The sequence below is a fragment of the Rhinoderma darwinii genome, chromosome 3, assembly GCF_050947455.1.
Source record: "Rhinoderma darwinii isolate aRhiDar2 chromosome 3, aRhiDar2.hap1, whole genome shotgun sequence".
Lineage (NCBI taxonomy): Eukaryota > Metazoa > Chordata > Amphibia > Anura > Rhinodermatidae > Rhinoderma > Rhinoderma darwinii.
The window spans coordinates 45,605,643-45,623,584 of record NC_134689.1 but is presented as its reverse complement, the minus strand read 5'-3'; the positions used below and the strand labels follow the sequence as shown (position 1 = coordinate 45,623,584).

General features: G+C 43.4%; 1 protein-coding gene across 1 annotated transcript; it reads left to right on the top strand.

The window, feature by feature from the left end:
- The first annotated feature begins 589 nt into the window (after window positions 1–589).
- Window positions 590–16,639, top strand: TXNDC15 (thioredoxin domain containing 15). Its single transcript, XM_075859950.1, has 5 exons — window positions 590–771; window positions 3,465–3,919; window positions 10,353–10,516; window positions 13,714–13,844; window positions 16,000–16,639. The coding sequence occupies exons 1-5, from the start codon at window positions 702–704 to the stop codon at window positions 16,194–16,196; spliced, it is 1,017 nt and encodes a 338-aa protein (XP_075716065.1). The 5' UTR covers window positions 590–701; the 3' UTR covers window positions 16,197–16,639.
- Window positions 16,640–17,942: the final 1,303 nt, after the last annotated feature.

Below are 17,942 nucleotides of genomic sequence, written 5' to 3'. Positions count from 1 at the left end.
TTCTCCTTATCGCTGCTAGCGATCACACATGTATCCCCTATCCTGTGGACAGGGAATACATCACTTTAGTAGGACAAACTATAGGCCGTTTTTTTTTGGGGTGGGGGGGGGGGGGGCTGCATGGCGTTATGTACAGGGGGGCTGTGTATGGCGCTATCTACTGGGGGCTATATGGTGCTATCTATAGGGGGCGCTGTGTGGCGGAATCTATAGGGAGGCACTATCTACAAGGGGGGGTTGCGTGATACCCAGGGGAGGGGGGCCCCAGTCAAAAGTTTGCTATGGGGCCCAGTCTTTCCTAGTTACGCCCCTGGCTGCTACCAATATGCGTTCATTTACAGAGACCCCGTGCTATTGAGCAGGCGTCCTCATACCACTCTACGTTTAGTGACTAGTGAATTGTCACCTGCATCACTTTAATCACACGGGCTAGGGGCGCCATCTAGTTGTAGCACGAAGCATTACTCGCGTAGTCAGCGCTGACACGATATCGGAGCCATTTTCTCGTATATTTCGCGCGACCGCTAGGCAGTCTTCAACAAAATGGACGCTGTCTTACACACAGAAATGTATTGCTGTTTTCCAGGAAGAGGAATGTTGCTTCTAGCGGAAGCGTGTCATGTACGGGACCCGGAAAGGTTCCGGAGCTCTACTTGGAACGCAAAAATGTCTCTAAATAGATAAAATAATCGGGGCAGATTATGGGGTTTCGTGTGCGTGCCGCGATTATATGTGGGGTGTGCGTCCTCTATCTGGCATTGGGCGCTAAAGGTGAGAGTCGTCATCTGTCAGTCTGGACATCAGAGGAATGTCTGATACCAAACATGAGAGAGTGCGAGCTGAAAACATGGCAGGGTCATAGCTATGAAGACGTGTCTATATGTATGTATAGATGTTAGTGACTGCAGCAGCCGTGACAGTGTTTTACTTCTGTCTCCTACAGACATGGCATACTCCACCCACCCCCTGATCCTAACCACGCCTCCATACTGACAGGAAAAGTGCCTCCAGAAGTAGTGCCATCCAGAGAGTGCCCCCATAAATAGTGCTGCTTAACAGTGCCAACCAGAGAGTTCACTCTTTAAAAGGGTTAACCCATCAAGCAAACCAACTTTGCTAATTAATCTCCCCAACAATGATCTGATCGCTGAGGATCTGGCTGCTGGAATAACAGTTTCCCGCTCACTGATATAATAATATATAGCTCTGAGTCCTCCAGAGAGAGAGAGGGGCTCCTTGCAGTGGATAATAGAGGGTGGTCTGGAGGAGGTTACAGCCCCCTATGATGTTCATATGTCCTATGGATAATACTTAACTCCTTACTCCAGTGTTGTGGGCAGACAGCAAGGATCCATCCATCATGTCCCAACGGCGATCTCTATGCGAGTATCACGTGATCAGAGCTCCTGAGCCAGCCCAGAGCGCTGGTCCATGTACATATACCAGTAATATGGGGGGGTCTGTAGGTATATTCTGGAGCCAGACAACATACATGAAGAGTACACGCTGCCTATGATCTCTCGTCAGACTATTGAGTCCACCATTTACATGTTCTTCCATTTTATGGGCAGGATCTACTACTCTCTGGATCTCACTTCTGTTGTTTTAATATTTAAAGAGGCTCTGTCACCAGATTTTCAAACCCCTATCTCCTATTGCATGTGATCGGCGCTGCAATGTAGATAATGGTAACGTTTTTTTTACTTTTTAAAACGAGCATTTTTGGCCAAGTTATGACCATTTTTATATTTATGCAAATGAGGCTTTCTTAAGTACAACTGGGCGTGTTTAAAGTAAAAGTACATCTGGGCGTGTATTGTGTGTGTACATCTGGGCGTTTTTACTTCTTTTGCTAGCTGGGCGTTGTGAATAGAAGTGTATGATGCTGACGAATCCGCATCATCCACTTCTCTTCACAACACCCAGCTTCTGGCAGTGCACAGACACACAGCGTGTTCTCGAGAGATCACGCTGTGACGTCACTTCCTGCCCCAGGTCCTGCATCGTGTCGGACGAGCGAGGACACATCGACTTACCTGCAAACGCCGATGCTGCTGCAGAATCAACTGTAGCCTCTGTCGCCTGGTGCCGATGTGTCCTCGCTCGTCCAACACGATGCAGGACCTGGGGCAGGAAGTGACGTCACAGCGTGATCTCGCGAGGACACGCTGTGTGTCTGTGCACTGCCAGAAGCTGGGCGTTGTGAAGAGAAGTGGATGATGCAGATTCGTCAGCATCATACACTCCCATTCCTAACGCCCAGCTAGTAAAAGAAATAAAAACGCCCAGATGTACACACACAATACACGCCCAGATGTACTTTAGAAAGCCTCATTTGCATAAATATAAAAATGGTCATAACTTGGCCAAAAATGCTTGTTTTTAAAAAAAAAACAACACATTACCCTTATCTACATTGCAGCGCCTATCTGCTGCAATAGGAGATAGGGGTTGCAAAATCTGGTGACAGAGCCTCTTTAATACAGCATGTAATGTGCTAAGAAACTTAAATTCTCTTGTGAGGTGAAATGAAAAAAATACAGAAATTCCAAGTTTTTGGGGTTTTGTTTTTACCTTGTTCACTGTGTGGTAAAAATGGCATGTTAACATTAATCTGCGGGTCACTGCGAAAACGGCGATATCTAATTTATATAGTTTTTTTTTACTACCTTTACAAAATAAAAACAATTTGATAAAAAAAATGTCGCCATATTCTGAGAGGCAGAACTTTTTATTTTTCTGTTTTAGCGTCGGAACGGCTTATTTTTTTGCGGGGAAAACTGCAGTTTCTATTGGTACCATTTTGGGGTGCATACGGCTTTTTGATATTTTTTTTTTTGTGGAGGTGACCAGGAAACAGCAATTTTACCTCTATGTGGACGTCTACCCCTACAATATATATGTGGGGGAGACGCTGTGTATTGTGGGGGGGGGGGGGGTCTGTGTGATTGGGGGATAAAACCCCATTTCATAAACTCTTTGAGGGCATTCAGCTGTAAGTTCTACTATTGATATCTCCCAATCCATGTGCTAGTGATGTTCCCTTTATCGTGGGTTGATATCTAACTATTAGTAAGTGATATTGCATGACTGCCGCACCCCATATTATATAGAGGCTTTCCTTTATATACATCCATGCTTATTCTATTCCAGACAGCGACTGTAGTTGGTGCGAGGTTGACAGATGGGGCCCGCTGCCCTTACCCAATATGGCAGCCAGTCTCTGCCCATGCACATGTTTGGACTGTTCTGGGCGTTGCAGACCTGGCACTGCTTTGTTTGACATCTGTCTCTTGTATACATACTATTTATATTGTATCGATTGTATTTGGTGTATACATAACTTTTATATAATGTATCAATATGTAAGTTCACTGTAATATTACTATGATGGTGAATTGTACAATATTGCACTATATGTATATATATATATCATTTGACTCAAATTTATTTATTTTTAATAGGTAATCAAAATGAAGATGTCTATCCGGAAAAAGATTATCAGGCAGAAATCTTACAGAGCGCAAGCACCGTACCTGCGACGGTAAAGAATGAGGACGACCGTGTTCCAGGATGCGTTCAGTACAAGACTGCTGAGATTGCTGATGCCATGCAGCGTTCAGACATACAACCTGACCCTGCTGTGCTGCTCTCTATGCTGCCCAGGGATATGAAGGACAGAGCTGCAGTGGATCCAGCAGACACGGTGTGTGACGCAGCTACAGGTGGAGCAGAATGTGGCTCTAGTGACCGTACGCTCGGCTCTTCAGATGAACAAGTCCACAGTACAGATACGGAGCCAGCGAAGACGGATGACTCAAACACTACTGACAGCAGTAAGACTCTGAAAGTCAGCTGTGAGGATCGCAACATCACTGACATGAAGAACTTGACTTTGCAGATCCTTAATATTTCCCAGGTATGTTACAAATGTGAGCATTACAATTGGAAGGATGGATCTACAGATGTGATTCTATGGGGTGTATTAGAATTATGGAGTGCAGACGAATACTCAGTGGTTGCCAGATGCTTGTAGTTCAGGTTTCCATAGGGGCGGATGGGTAACCCCTTCAGGACTGGGTGTGTTTTAAGCCTTGATGTCGAGAATAATTCTAAGGCTATGTTCAGACACCGGAAAATCCATCACAGGAAGGATTGCTACTCCCATTCACTTCATTAGGTGGTTTGGTCGGAATCCGCCCAAAGATCGAGCAGGGCGCTTCCTTTGTCCGCTAGCTGAAAAAATCAGCTAGCTGGAAAAAGAATTGTCCACCCCACTATTGAAATGAATGGGAGGCAGAATCCGCAGCGGATTCTGCCACAAAAATTCAGCCGTGTGAACAGGGCCTAAAGAGAAATATTTTTTTTATTTCTAAACCTACCCCAAAATGTTTTTTGTTTTTTTTCTTGGGGAACACATAGGTTTTTTTTTTTTTAAATTGGAGCTTATATCTTTTTATTTTGCTTTCTTATTTAAACGGTCGGTTTTTCAATAAACTTTACATAAATCACTAGTACAAGTGACTAAAAGAAACTTGTAATATATCTTATTAGAGACAAATGCCCTTTTCTCCCCCTTTTCTAACTGTTCACTCACTGTGAACTTACTGCTAAATCCATCTCCTCAAAACTAGATGGGCTGTCAGCTGACTGGGGGATTAGGTTACAGCTGCCTATAGAAGTCTATGGAGAGTGAGAGATACGTAGAGACGCTGCTGCAGCAGCTTCCTAGTAAGGCCGGATTCACACGAGACGGAAATGCTGTGGGTTTTCCGTGCATAATGTACGTACAGAAAATATGCAGTGGATTAAACCTTTCATAGTGATGCCAAATGTGTACATCGTGTAACTTATTATGTTTCTATAGCACCGAGAACAAAGACTCCATTTTTATCTATATTATTATTTTTACATTTTACTGTATTCATTTATTTCATTTCCACTATTGGGGCTTAAGGCACTATTACACCGGCCAATATTTTTGGCCGGTGCAGCGAGTGCCGATCAACGAGACAGCTCGTTGATCGGTGCTCGTTTGCTCCTGTCACAAGGAGCTATGTTTGGGGACGAGCGGTCGTTACTCCGATCGCTCGTCCCCATACGCTATTATGTCGGCAGCGCGTCTCCCTGTTTACACAGGGAGATGCGCTGCTGACAACGATAATATTTTACTTTTCTAAAACTATACGATGAGCAGATGAACGAGCGTTTGCTCGTTCATTTGCTGATCGCTGCCCCGTTTACACACGGCAATTATCGGCAACGAGCGTTCTATGAACGATTGTTTGCCCGATAATTGCCCAGTGTAAAACCCCCTTTAGGTTGGCAGGGAACACATGATCTGTGTGTACCCTGCTGTCCCAATTTACAGATGACTGATAACAGTGATCTAATGGGCTGTTATCCATGATCTGTATTCAGGGACATGCAGGGGAAGACACAGATCACCTTTTAAATGTTGTCACTGGTTCCCTAGCAACTGCCAGAATGCAGAAGCAGCAGCTCAAGTTTTCTAGTGACAGGGAACTGATTTTTTCCAGTTCCCTGTAAGGGTATGTGCACACGACTTCTTTTCAGACGTAATGGAGGCGTTTTACACCTCGACTTACGCCTGAAAAGACGGCTCCAATACGTCGGCAAACATCTGCCCATTGCTTGCAATGGGTCTTACGATGTTCTGTGCAGACGAGCTGTCATTTTACGCGTCGCTGTCAAAAGACGGCGCGTAAAATTACAGTGTGCAGGACATTTCTTGGGACGTAATTGGAGCCGTTTTTCATTGACTCTAATGAAAACCATCTCCAATTACGTCCGTAAAAGACGCCGCGAAAAACGCGTGCACTTGTAAAAACTTCTGAAATTCAGGAGCTGTTTTCTCCTAAAAACAGCTCCGTAATTTCAGACGTATATGGCGTTGTCGTGTGAACATACCCTAACAGTACGGAATTTGTGACAGCCCGTACAGTAGCACGCAGTGCCATCAAAGAGCACGTAAGATAACAGGCTTTTGGCACAGTGACCATGCCACAAATAGAACGGCAGAGGAGACCAGTTTGAGTCATGGAGGTAAGAGCTCATTATGCCTCATTTCATGGCTTGTGAGAAGGTGGAGGTGAGGGGTTTAATCCCCTTAATGACCAGCCTATTTTTTACGTTTTTCCATCGTCTCATTCCAAGAGCTATAACTTTTTTATTTTTGCGTCGACATAGCTGTATAAGGTCTTGTTTTTTGCGGGACAAGTTGTATTTTTTAATAGCACCATTTTGGGGTACATATTATTTATTGATTAACTTTATTTGGGGGGGAATAGAAAAAAACTCAGAAATTGCGCAACACTTTTTTTGCGTCCTAAATCTACGCCGTTTACCGTGTGGTATAAATAACACAATAACTTTATTCAGCGGGTTGTTACGATTGCAGCGATACCAAATTTATATAGATTTTGTATGTTTTACTACTTACACAGTAAAAATACTTTTTTTCAAAGTTATTTGTTTTTGTGTCTCCATATTTGAAGAGCCGTAACTTTTTTTTATTGTTCCGCCGATGCAGTTTCATGAGGGCTTTTTTTTTGCGGGACCCCTTTATTTTTATTTTTTTTCGAACCATTTTTGAGTAGATGCGACTTTTTGATCACTTTTGATCAAATTTTTTTTTAAGTCAGGATTCACAGAAAACAGCAATTTTTCCATAGTTTATTTTATTTTTTACGTCGTCCACCGTGAGGGTTAAATAATGTAACAGCTTTATAGTCGGGGTCGTTATGGACGTGGCGATACCAAATATGTGTAACTTTTTTTGGTTTATTTTGTTTTTTTAATAGTGAAGAATTTTCTAAGAGGAAAAAGTGGGTTTTTCATTTTTTTATTAACTTTCTTAAACTTTTTTTTAACTTTTTTACTAGTCCCACTAGACCTAGCAGGCATACACTACAGGCAGACCTGGGGGCCTTTATTAGGCCCCCGGATGCCATCGGAGACACAGACACTCGGCGATCTTATCGCCGGGTGTCAGTTGGATGAGAGGGAGCTCCCTCCCTCTCTCCAAAACCACTCAGATGCGGTGCACGCTATTGAGCACCGCATCTGAAGGGTTAAACAGGTGAGATCGATACTTATGTCGATCTCACCCGGCAGAGCAGGGACACCCCCAACCCTCAGCTAGCTCTGGCAGCTGAGAGCAGGGAGATTTGACAGCTCCCTGCTCTGTTTACTTATTCCGCTGCAGTGCCATAAAAAGGCATATGCATCAGAATAAAGCCCGTTAGTGGCCACCTTGAAAAGGTGTATTGGCGGTCACTAACGGGTTAAATGCCCATGTGGGCTATTGTATGTGGGATAGAGACAGTCCTAGAACGTCGCATTAAGATGCCTGTCTGTGTAAAACGGACAGGCATCTGCTAGGTCATGCCAGAGGCATGATCTAGCAGGCATTCGCTACAGGCAGACCTGGGGGCCTTTATTAGGCCCACGGCTGCCATCGGAGAAACATGCACTCGGCGATCTTATCGCCGGGTGTCAGTTGGATGAGAGGGAGCTCCCTCCCTCTCTACAAAACCACTCCGATGCGGTGCTCGATATTGAGCGCCGCATTTGAGGGGTTAAACGGGTGAGATCGATACTTATATCGATCTCACCCGTTCGAGCAGGGACGCCCCCAGCTACATCTGGTAGCGGAGAGCAGGGAGATTTAACGGCTCCCTGCTCTGTTTATTCTGATGCAGCGCCGTAAAAAGGCGTATGCATCAGAATAAAGCCCATTAGTGGCCGCCGTGAAAATCGTATTGGCGTTCACTAACGGGTTAATCTCATATGGGTAATGTACTCTTAGGAAGTAATGTTCCATCAATTGGAATTGCTAAAAGTTTGTGCTGGCTTTACAAATTAATTTCTGGACCAAGATCTCGGCCCTGCCCATGTATAGACCGCATGTTTACTTAAGGACCGGTCCGTATAGATGGTCCGTAGCAGGGATGCTCAACCATTTCTGGTCCAAGGGCCTTTAACGTCTGCTCAGAAATGTTACAAATGTTTTATAATTCCGTGGTGGGGAGCGCAATATTTTTTGCTGTGATTTTTTTTGGGCACGGTAATACAAGGGTCATGGACACTAACCGGCTAAACGAGATTGTCAAGAAGGCGAGTAGTGTTATTGGAGGTGCTATTGAACCGGTTAGTGCGGTGGTGGAAAAAAGGGTTTTACGGAAATTTGATAGGATTGTTGCTTGTCCTTGACATCCCCTATATGATTGTGTTAAATCTCAAGAGTTCATTTAGTAAAGGTTATCTGCAATTAAAGTGCACTAAAGACCGGTATATGAGGTCATTTGTACCTACTGCTATATCCTTATTTAATCGAGTGATGGCCTAAATTGGCTTTTCATTTATTAATTAGTACTTTTTTATGTTTTATAGTATTATTGTTACTTCTTAATCAGTCATTTTAGGTATTCACTTTATTATAAATGTACTATATCTTCTTTCTTATCTTATATTATCAGATTGTACTTCTCCCAAGGCGTAATATGGCATATTAACCGTATATGCCATAAATGTCAGATAGGTGGGGGTACCACTCACACCTATTGGGAATCGCTGGTTCTCTGTTCGGAATCTCCAGAGAAGAGTAGACAAGGTGGTAGCACATGTACGCGGCTATCTCCATTTTAGTTTGTGGAAGTTACAGAAATAGCATCTACTACAATGAAGAGAGCTGCCCACCTCTTTTGATCGCAGCATCTCCGTGGTTAAAGGGTAACTAAACGTTCAACAAACTTCTGACATGATCGCTGGTGGTCTGAGCACTGAGACCCCCCACCGATTTCTAAAACGAAGCGGCCGAAGCTTTCTTGTGAGCGCTGAGCCACTTAGTTTCTGTTCGTCTTTTCTCGGAAAGCCGATGCAGCAGTGTGCGGGCTCATAGGCTTTCTATTGAGTCCGTACACCAACCGCTCGGCTTTCCGAGAGAAGCCGAACAGAAAGCAAGTGGCTCAGCGCTTACGCGAGCCCTTCTGTCGCTTTGTTTTAGCGATCGGTGGGGGTCTCAGTGCTTAGACCCACAGCTTCTGACATTTCACTATGACGTGTCAGAAGTTTGTTGAACATTTACTTACCCATTAAACGGCTGGGATCTGAGTTCTCTCCGATCCCGGACGTTACAGCGAGGTGTCGGCTGTAACATGCAGGTGACACCCGCTAGTTATGACACAGACTCTGCCCGTGAACCTGCGCCATACTGCCCCTATGTCAAATGTCAGAAAAGGGTTAAAGGAGTAATCTGGCTTAAAGTGATGCACTGTGTTACACCTAGGATAGGGCCTAAGGGGCGGTGAATGACAGTGATTCAAAGAGCACCAAAAAGAGAATACCAGTCATGGTCTGCACTAGCCTTCATACAGAAGCAACACCTTGGAGTTTCTTAGAATAAGACTCGTATAGCCAGACCGTTCCCCCAGAAGCGCGCCAGCCACACAGTACACACTAGTACTTGCTTCTGCTCCTGTTCCGTGCGCTGCACCTCGACACTCCTCTGACATGGAAGATACTTGTGATCGCTGCATCAGTAGGATTTGTCCGTCTGTTGACAGGGGGTCGCACAGAACAGCATTGCGGTCCACAGGTTGTGCACCCCTGGTGTGCCGCGGTACACATATAAACAGACTATGTTCATACAGGGGATCTTGGTAGAGGAAATGAATTGATAAAGCACTGGACAGTCATTACAAGCCCACATAGTGTATACCAAGCACTGATCTGAACTAAGAGGTAGAATACTCAGTTCTCCTCCCTTCCCCCATCACTGCTCTTCTGACTCTTGGCTGAGAATGGTGAGACCTCGAAATGCAATTTATTAGTAAGTTGCAGAACTTTTAATTTCAAAATAAAACAACCCCTAAGTCCATGTTCACACGGCACATTTTCAGGCATATTTCATAGAGTAAAACACTCTTATTTATACTCGAAAAGACTAAAAAAAACAACAACTTGAAGTACGCCTGCAAACCGTTTCCCATGTGATGTGCATTTTTACGCTGCTGAATTCAAAAAACGCCTGGTAAAAATCTGCTTTGTAGAAAAGAATGACCTGTCACTTCTTGACGCGTTTTACAAGCTCATTTTTCCCTTTGACCATTCAAAAAAATGCTTCAAAAATGCACCTCAAAATACGGTTCAAAAATGCTTGTAAACATCTTTTTTGTTTTCTTTTGAAATCCGTCTTGTACTTTTCAGCCAGAACGTGTCGTGTGAACATGGCCTGAAAGTGAATGCAGTTTTGTACAGGTATCACTAACATCGCCTGTACTTCATGCTGTTGTGCTGCTGATAATAGATCATGTTTCTTTATTCTGCAGGACCTTATGGATTTTCTAAATCCAAATAGCAGTGAATGCACCTTGGTTTTGTTCTTCACCCCTTGGTGTCAGTTTTCTGCCAGTCTGGCACCTCATTTTAATGCCTTGCCAAGAGCATTCCCAACTCTGCAATTTTTAGCCCTGGATGCTTCTCAGCACAGCAGGTATGGTTTATGTATGTGCTTCTATGTATACAGAAAATCTACAGCTATGGCTTTATTTATAGTATTTATCCAGGCCTGGATTTTTTGAATTTGGTGTTTTGGCTCTTGACATCATAGTACCAAATTACTTTCTTGTAGTATAAACATAAAAAAAAACAATCTCGCAAGGTGGGAAAAAGTTACACCCACCCTTTAACCAGTCCGGATTATTAACTCCTTCCAGCCGCAGCCAAGTTTTATTTTCATTATTTTCTCGAGCCATACATTTTTATTTTTTTATTTTTTTTCTATCGACATAGCCATATGATAGATTTTTGTTTTGTGGGACAAGTTGTGGTATTTATTGGCACCACTCAATGTAAAGTGTACTGGGAAACTAAATGTTGGAATTGAAAACAAATATCAATTTCTCCATTTGTTTTTGGGGTTTTGTTTTTATAACGATCACCCTGGGGTAAAAATTACATGTTAACTTTAATCTGCGGGTCCATACGATTACGGCGATACCAAATTTATATAGTTTATTTTGTTTAACTATATATATATATATATATATATATATATATATATATATATGTATGTGTGTGTGTGTGTATACACACACACACACACACACACACACACACACTTTTTATTCCCACTAGGGGACTTGAACATGCGATTATTCTATTGCTTACACGATACACTGCAGTACTTATGTATTGCAGTGCATTGTGCTTTTTTCACTCTCCTATTGGACCCTGCTTCTGGCAGGGCTTAATAGAGGGACAAAGATGTCAGACCTTGGGCCATTTAAAAGGGCTCCCAGCTGCCATGGCAACCCATTGCCCCCCCCCCCAACAACCTAGATGCCATGGTCGCTTTTTTCCGCAGCATCGAAGCGATTAAACGGCTGGCATCCAATTATCTCCGATCCTGGCTGTTAGAGCAGAGTGTCAGCTGTAATATACCTGCTCCATACTTCCCCCTCCGACTTCCATCAAACATGTACAGCAGATGTTGGGAAGGGGTTAGAAGTGAAAATAAACACGTACCTCACTAATCCATGGTCCTGGGCTGGGTGCGGCAGTCGTCTTCCTCATGGTGGCGACATCTGCCTCTAATCAATGGCAGGATTAGAGGACCTGTCAACTTTCCTGACCTGTTTGTTTTAGTAAATACCTGAAAAAACAATATTGGAGCATCGATCGTTTCTTATAATTCTGCACTGTGATGTTCCTCTGTTTTTGCTTCTGGAAATGTAGGAAAAATTACAACTGGGTTTTATCATACCCTTTGCCCCTACCCAGTTTGACACCATCATCAATGATTGGAAAGTGTCAGACTGTGCCTTTGACAAAGGAAAAAGTAATACCCAGTTGTCAATTTATTGACACCTTTCCAGGAGGAATGACAGAGGAATAGCCCAGTGCAGAGCTCTATGAAAAGTTTCTCCAGAATTGTTATTTCATAAGGATCCTGAATAACTTGTTTGTAAGTTCTAACTACAGGAACGGTTTGCCAGAGTTCCCCTTTATAGACATATATGCATATGAATGTTATATAGGCAGGCCTCTTTTCGGACCCCCTCTACAATGAGCTGCTCTTACTTTGGAGGGTCCGGCTTGTCCATTCATTACGAAGACGGTTCATTGATTTCAGTGAGTGCTTCATTTACATACTACAGGACAAATGAACACTCAAAGAACAGCAAAGTGTGGCGGGAAGGGTTAACCCGTTAGTGGCCGGCCCATAGTGTTTCTATGTCGGTCACTAACTGGCCTTATTCCGATGCAATAGACTTTTTACGTCGCTGCATCGGAATAAGTAAACAGAGCAGGGAGCTGTCAAATCTCCCTGCTCTCAGCTGCCAGAGGTAGCTGAGGGCTGGGAGCGTCCCTGCTCTAACGTGTGACATCGATAGTAGTATCGATTTCACCTGTTTAACCCCTCAGATGCGGTGCTCAATAGCGTTCACCGCATCTGAGTTGTTTTGGAGAGAGGGAGGGAGCTCCCTCTCATCCAACTGACACCCGGCGATCAGATCGCCGAGTATCTGTGTCTCCAATGGCAGCCGGGGGCCTAATGAAGGCCCCCAGGTCTGCCTGTAGTGAAAGCCTGCTAGGTCATGCCGGAGGCATGACCTAGCAGATGCCTGTCCGTTTTAAACGGACAGGCAGTAACACACTGCAATACAAAAGTATTGCAGTGTATTATAATAGCGATCGGATGATCGCATATTAAAGTCCCCTAGTGGGACTAGTAAAAAAGTAAAAAAAAAAAGCTTAATAAAGTTAATTTAAAAAAAAAGTGAAAAAATAAAAATAAAAACCCAGCTTTTCCCCTTAAAGTAAAGTTACGCATATTTGGTATTGCCGCGTCCGTAACGACCCCGACTATAAATCTATTACATTATTTAACCCGCACGGTGAATGCCGTAAAAAATTTAATTAAAAAACTATGGAAAAATTGCTGTTTTCTGTGAATCCTGACTTAAAAAAAATGTGATAAAAAGTGATCAAAAAGTCGCATCTACTCCAAACTGGTACCAATAAAAACTACAAGTCTTCACGCAAAAAAAAAGCCCTCCTACAATTGCATCGTTATGGCTCTTCAAATATGGAGACACAAAAACAAATAATTTTGAAAAAAAAGCGTTTTTACTGTGTACAAGTATTAAAACATACAAAATCTATACAAATTTGGTATCGTTGCAATCGTAATAACTCGCTGAATAAAGTTATTGTTATTTATACCACACGGTAAACGGCGTAAATTTAGGACGCGAAAAAGACTGGCTAAATTTCATTTTTTTTCTATCCCCCCCCCCCCCAAAAAAAAGTTAATAAAAGTTAATCAATAAATAATATGTACTTCAAAATGGTGCTATTAAAAAATACAACGTGTCACGCAAAAAACAAGACCTTACACAGCTATGTCGACGCAAAAATAAAAAAGTTATAGCTCTTCGAATGTGACGATGGAAAAACATAATGAATGCCTTGGTCATTAAGGTTTGAAATAGGCCGATCATTAAGGGGTTAATGATACTCCATTGTATTCATGACAAAGGTCTTCATAGTTGTGCTATAGTTACAATGTGAACCATTCATTGCATTAGTTCCTCCAGCGCTTTGTCACTTGGGGATTTTCGTTCTCATTTTGCATTTCCACGACCTTCTGTCTGATTCCTGACGTGACTATTGTTTCCCCTCCAGCTTGTCCACTAGATTTGGCACCGTTGCTGTTCCTAACATCCTGCTCTTTCAAGGTGCAAAACCCATGGCCCGGTTTAACCACAGTGAAAGAAACCTGGAATCTTTCAAGTCCTTTCTATTCAACCAGTCAGGTACATGGAGATGATAGACCGGACATGCCGAGCGCTGTGGCCTTCTTGCTTTTAGTTTGGAGGTTCCTGTATGTTTACGGTCGCTCTATAGCTTCCATACTGCCCATACAATAGTGTCTAATCATCTGCTGTTTGATGTGTCTGGATGTGAAATACATTATCTGATAATAAAACTAATTTTGTTTTTATAATGTGTTACAGAACACGGGGAACGAAATCCCATTATATTTCTTTGGTAACGTGGGTCAAGCTAGTTTTCTCCTTTTGCTATATTTTTCTCCTAACATTCAAATATAAACTATGAGGTGATATCTGCAACTGACCCTCGTGTGTTTATGTAGCTGTCGCCTTGAACTGGATTGTAGATGTTTTAAGTGCAGGGGTCCTGATGTGATAAATAATAACTTCTGCATTGAGGGGTTTGCCCCATGATGCTTTACCAGGAACGCTAACGTTTGGAATGGGTGGGGGACGCAGACCGAGCGATGCAATCAATAATCTGCATAAAGCACTACAGTGTGATGGGAATGGGGTCCTCCTGTTGGGTAACTAGGTTCCTTATGAAACAAGTACACTTATCAATAGTCCGCTATCACAAAATTCTGCGGGGAATTGGTCAACCTTTCTACGCCAGTTTTCTGGAGTAGAAAAAGTCGCAAAAGGGTTCAAAAGTGCACAGCAAATTGCAACTTTTGGTCCTTTTGCACCAACATCGCCACTTGTGGAAGGGGCGTGGCTTTTCAAAATGGGGTGATGCCGAAATGGGCAGACATATTTATCAGAATTCACGCCAAAAAACTGGCGTCGATTATAGTGGAAATCTACACCATCTCCTAGCGGGAGTAAATTTCACTCTGGGCGTAGCAAAATAGAGGCTCCTGCTGGGTCCCGTATTTTGCGCCCTGTGATTGGACTCCCCTCAACCATCTGCCAGCCTACAAATTAAGAAACAAATATAATGCTTACCTCACCGCTCCTCTTCTCCCCTCTGGGTCCCCTCAGCATGACACAGCTCATACAACGTACTGACGCCGGGCAGCATCAGGATGTCGAGGTTGTATGTGACACAGCACTGATAACGTAGAAGTGGTACATTGCATATATGGCACTGACGCTGCCCGGCGTCAGGACCTTGTATGAGCCGCGTGCCATTTTGAGTGGACACTGAGGGGTGAAGTTGAATGTGATTTTTATTTTATGACTGATCAGGGGCAATGGATGGCGCATGGATGGCTGAAAGATGCAACACATTTATTAAGGGTCGAATCTTTTCTTTCTATTAAGACTGGTGTATTAAATGCCAGCCTTAATAAATTGCCCCCTACAAGCGTGGTCACATAATGTCACACTGGATGACTCCTCTCTCCCTTCATAAATCATTTGCACTTGGAAACATTTTATCCTCTATAAGGCCTGATTCACACGATCGTTGTATAGGTCCGTGTGCTGTACGTGAAAACAACGGACAGCACACTGGCCTATGCAACTCAATGGGGCTATTCAGACATGAGTGATTTTTCACACCGTGTGTTTCCGTTGCGTGAAACTCACTGTATGTCCTATTGCGATTTTGCCGATCGTACCCATTGAAGTCACTGTGTATGTGAAAATCACGGACAGCACAAGGACGTCATTCGTGTGCTGTCCATGATTTACGCACCAGTTGCTAAGTGCAGAGAAAAAAAATACATTAAAAAATAAAGTGTCTAACGCTGACATTAAAAACTGATGCCACACGCTAGAAAACATTGCAGTTTTTTTGCGGACGCAAAATGGACACGTTCTTGTGAATCTGGCCCTTACAGTATGGCTTCTCCATTATGTCATCTAGTGCCTAGTCTCTCCACGACACACATTTTCCCACACCTGCTGAGATTTGTCAGACTCTTTGGGTCTCACTTGGCAGGTAAACACAGTCACAATGCAACTTAACTCCGCCCACTGTGGTAAAGATGTATAGAAGCAGCAACTTATGTATCATGTGATCTAGTAAAGCAAAACTTTACCATTTATTTATATATTTCCACTTTACCATTGTAAATTATCATTGATCTCATCCACCGAGGAGGATCATCAGAGTTTTCCTTCTTTTTAATCCACCTTTAATGAATTAATTTTAGTAAATGTTTTCTAATAATCTCAATCTCTATTCCAGGAATTGAAGCAAAAACGGATATTTTTGTCACAGAAGCTGACCTCGAAGGTCCATTACCCAGTACGCCTCATGCTGGAATAGACTGGCTCCTTGTTCTCTCTGTAGTCTATGTGACATCCTTTATTGTATATGCCACTATGCAAACTGATAGGATCCGCTGGCTTATACCGGGACAAGAACATGAACACCAGGATTAATTCTCTGAAACCAAACCTCTGATGAAACCCCCCAGGACTGGTCGATGCGTGCTGATCATGTGCTCCTCTGTAAATTACCCTTGACATTGGCGAATAGTGGTTGCATAAAGGGGTTTTTCTTACTGTATTGTATAAATCACTGATTACTGGAGGTACAACCGTTGACCCTCGCCACTTTCCAGAACTCCTATTCATCTTACTATAGAGCGATTGCATATGTGCACCTGGACCTGACCCTCACAATCCGTGTATTATGTCCCATCAACATGTCCTAAAATACTATGGTGAGGAAACCCATTTAATGCTTTCATGAACAACCAAAGCACCTGCAAAACTATTTGCCAAAAAAGGTGCCTTAAAGTGGAAACGGTTGTACATATACTACCAGGACTGATCACTTACGGATTTACATTGTAAATATTAAATAAAACAAAATGAAAACCTTTCTGTTCCCGGACTTATTTGTTGAAGTTTTCTGATGACGGCAACAGTGGAAAAGGATTTCTCTAAAGGGGTTGTCTCATCACATACAAAGCCTTTCATATGAGACCCTGCCATCAGCTTATTGCCGTGGGTCCGGCTTCCTGCTGTGAAATCGCTGATTTTGTGGTGGGGAATCTGTTGCCGGCTGCTCATTTGACTTTGAGTCCGCTACCCGGGAAACATAGTTTTTACATGCGTCCAATCAAACGAATACCCGACCGTGTAATACATTGACGGGCCAAATCTCTGGCTCATAGGGCGGCGGTCCTAAGCAGGACAACCGTCTCTATGATGTCCATATGCCCTAATAGGGCTTTTAGACAGGGGTTATCCTGATGGGACAACCACTTTAATTACCAGACAGAATGCAATTCCGTTTTCTAGGGGCTAAATACTTGACTCCCAAACCGAGCCATAATATGCACAGTGTTTAAACCTTGTTTTTGTTCTGGGCTCGTTTTATACATCCCCCTAGACACATGCTTCTGATGTAGGCTTAGGGAATGTTCACACACACTTGAAAACGTCTCAAAATACGGAGCTGTTTTCAAGAGACAACAGCTCCTGATTTTCAGATGTTTTTTGTGCCACTCGCGATTTTCGTGGCGTTTTTTAAGAAGTGTCATGCTCCGTCGGAACAGAACGCCGTTTTCCCATTGAAATCAATGGACAGATGTTTGGAGGCGTTCTGCTTCCGTTTTTTTGGCCGTTTACGGCCTGAAAAACGGCCTAAAATAGGTTGTGTGAACATACCCTTAGGGCAAAGCCACACGTGGCGGAATTCCTCTTGAATTCCACAGCGGACACTCCGCAGCGTTAATCCGCAGCGGAGCCGTTTGTCCATTGACTTCCACTTTTATTTAGCAGTGTTCGTTTAGACGATACGTAAAATTCCGCTGCGGAGCATAGGCTGCGGAGCGGAATTTGGTGTCCGCAGCATGCTAGGGCTCTTGCGGAGTTGTGGCGGACTGGTTGCGGACTCACGGCGGAATTTCTCCATTGACTTCAATGGAGATTCTAAATTCCGCAATGAAGTCCGCAGCTGTCATGCACATGTTATGTGTGCTGCGGATGCGTCTTGCTTTTTTGACATGACATTTCTTCATTCTGGCTGGACCTATGTATTTCTAGGTCTACAGCCAGACTGAGGAAGTCAATGGGGCTCCCGTAATTACGGGAGCGTTGCTAGGCGATGTCAGTAAATAGTCACTGTCCAGGGTGCTGAAAGAGTTATGCGATCGGCAGTAACTGTTTCTGCACCCT

Coding starts and splice junctions, on each gene's coding strand:
- TXNDC15 (XM_075859950.1), top strand. CDS start 702: ATGGGGTTTCGTGTGCGTGCCGCGATTATATGTGGGGTGTGCGTCCTC. Junction 10,517..13,713: donor GATGCTTCTCAGCACAGCAG/GTATGGTTTATG, acceptor TTTCCCCTCCAG/CTTGTCCACTAGATTTGGCA. Junction 13,845..15,999: donor CTTTCTATTCAACCAGTCAG/GTACATGGAGAT, acceptor TCTCTATTCCAG/GAATTGAAGCAAAAACGGAT.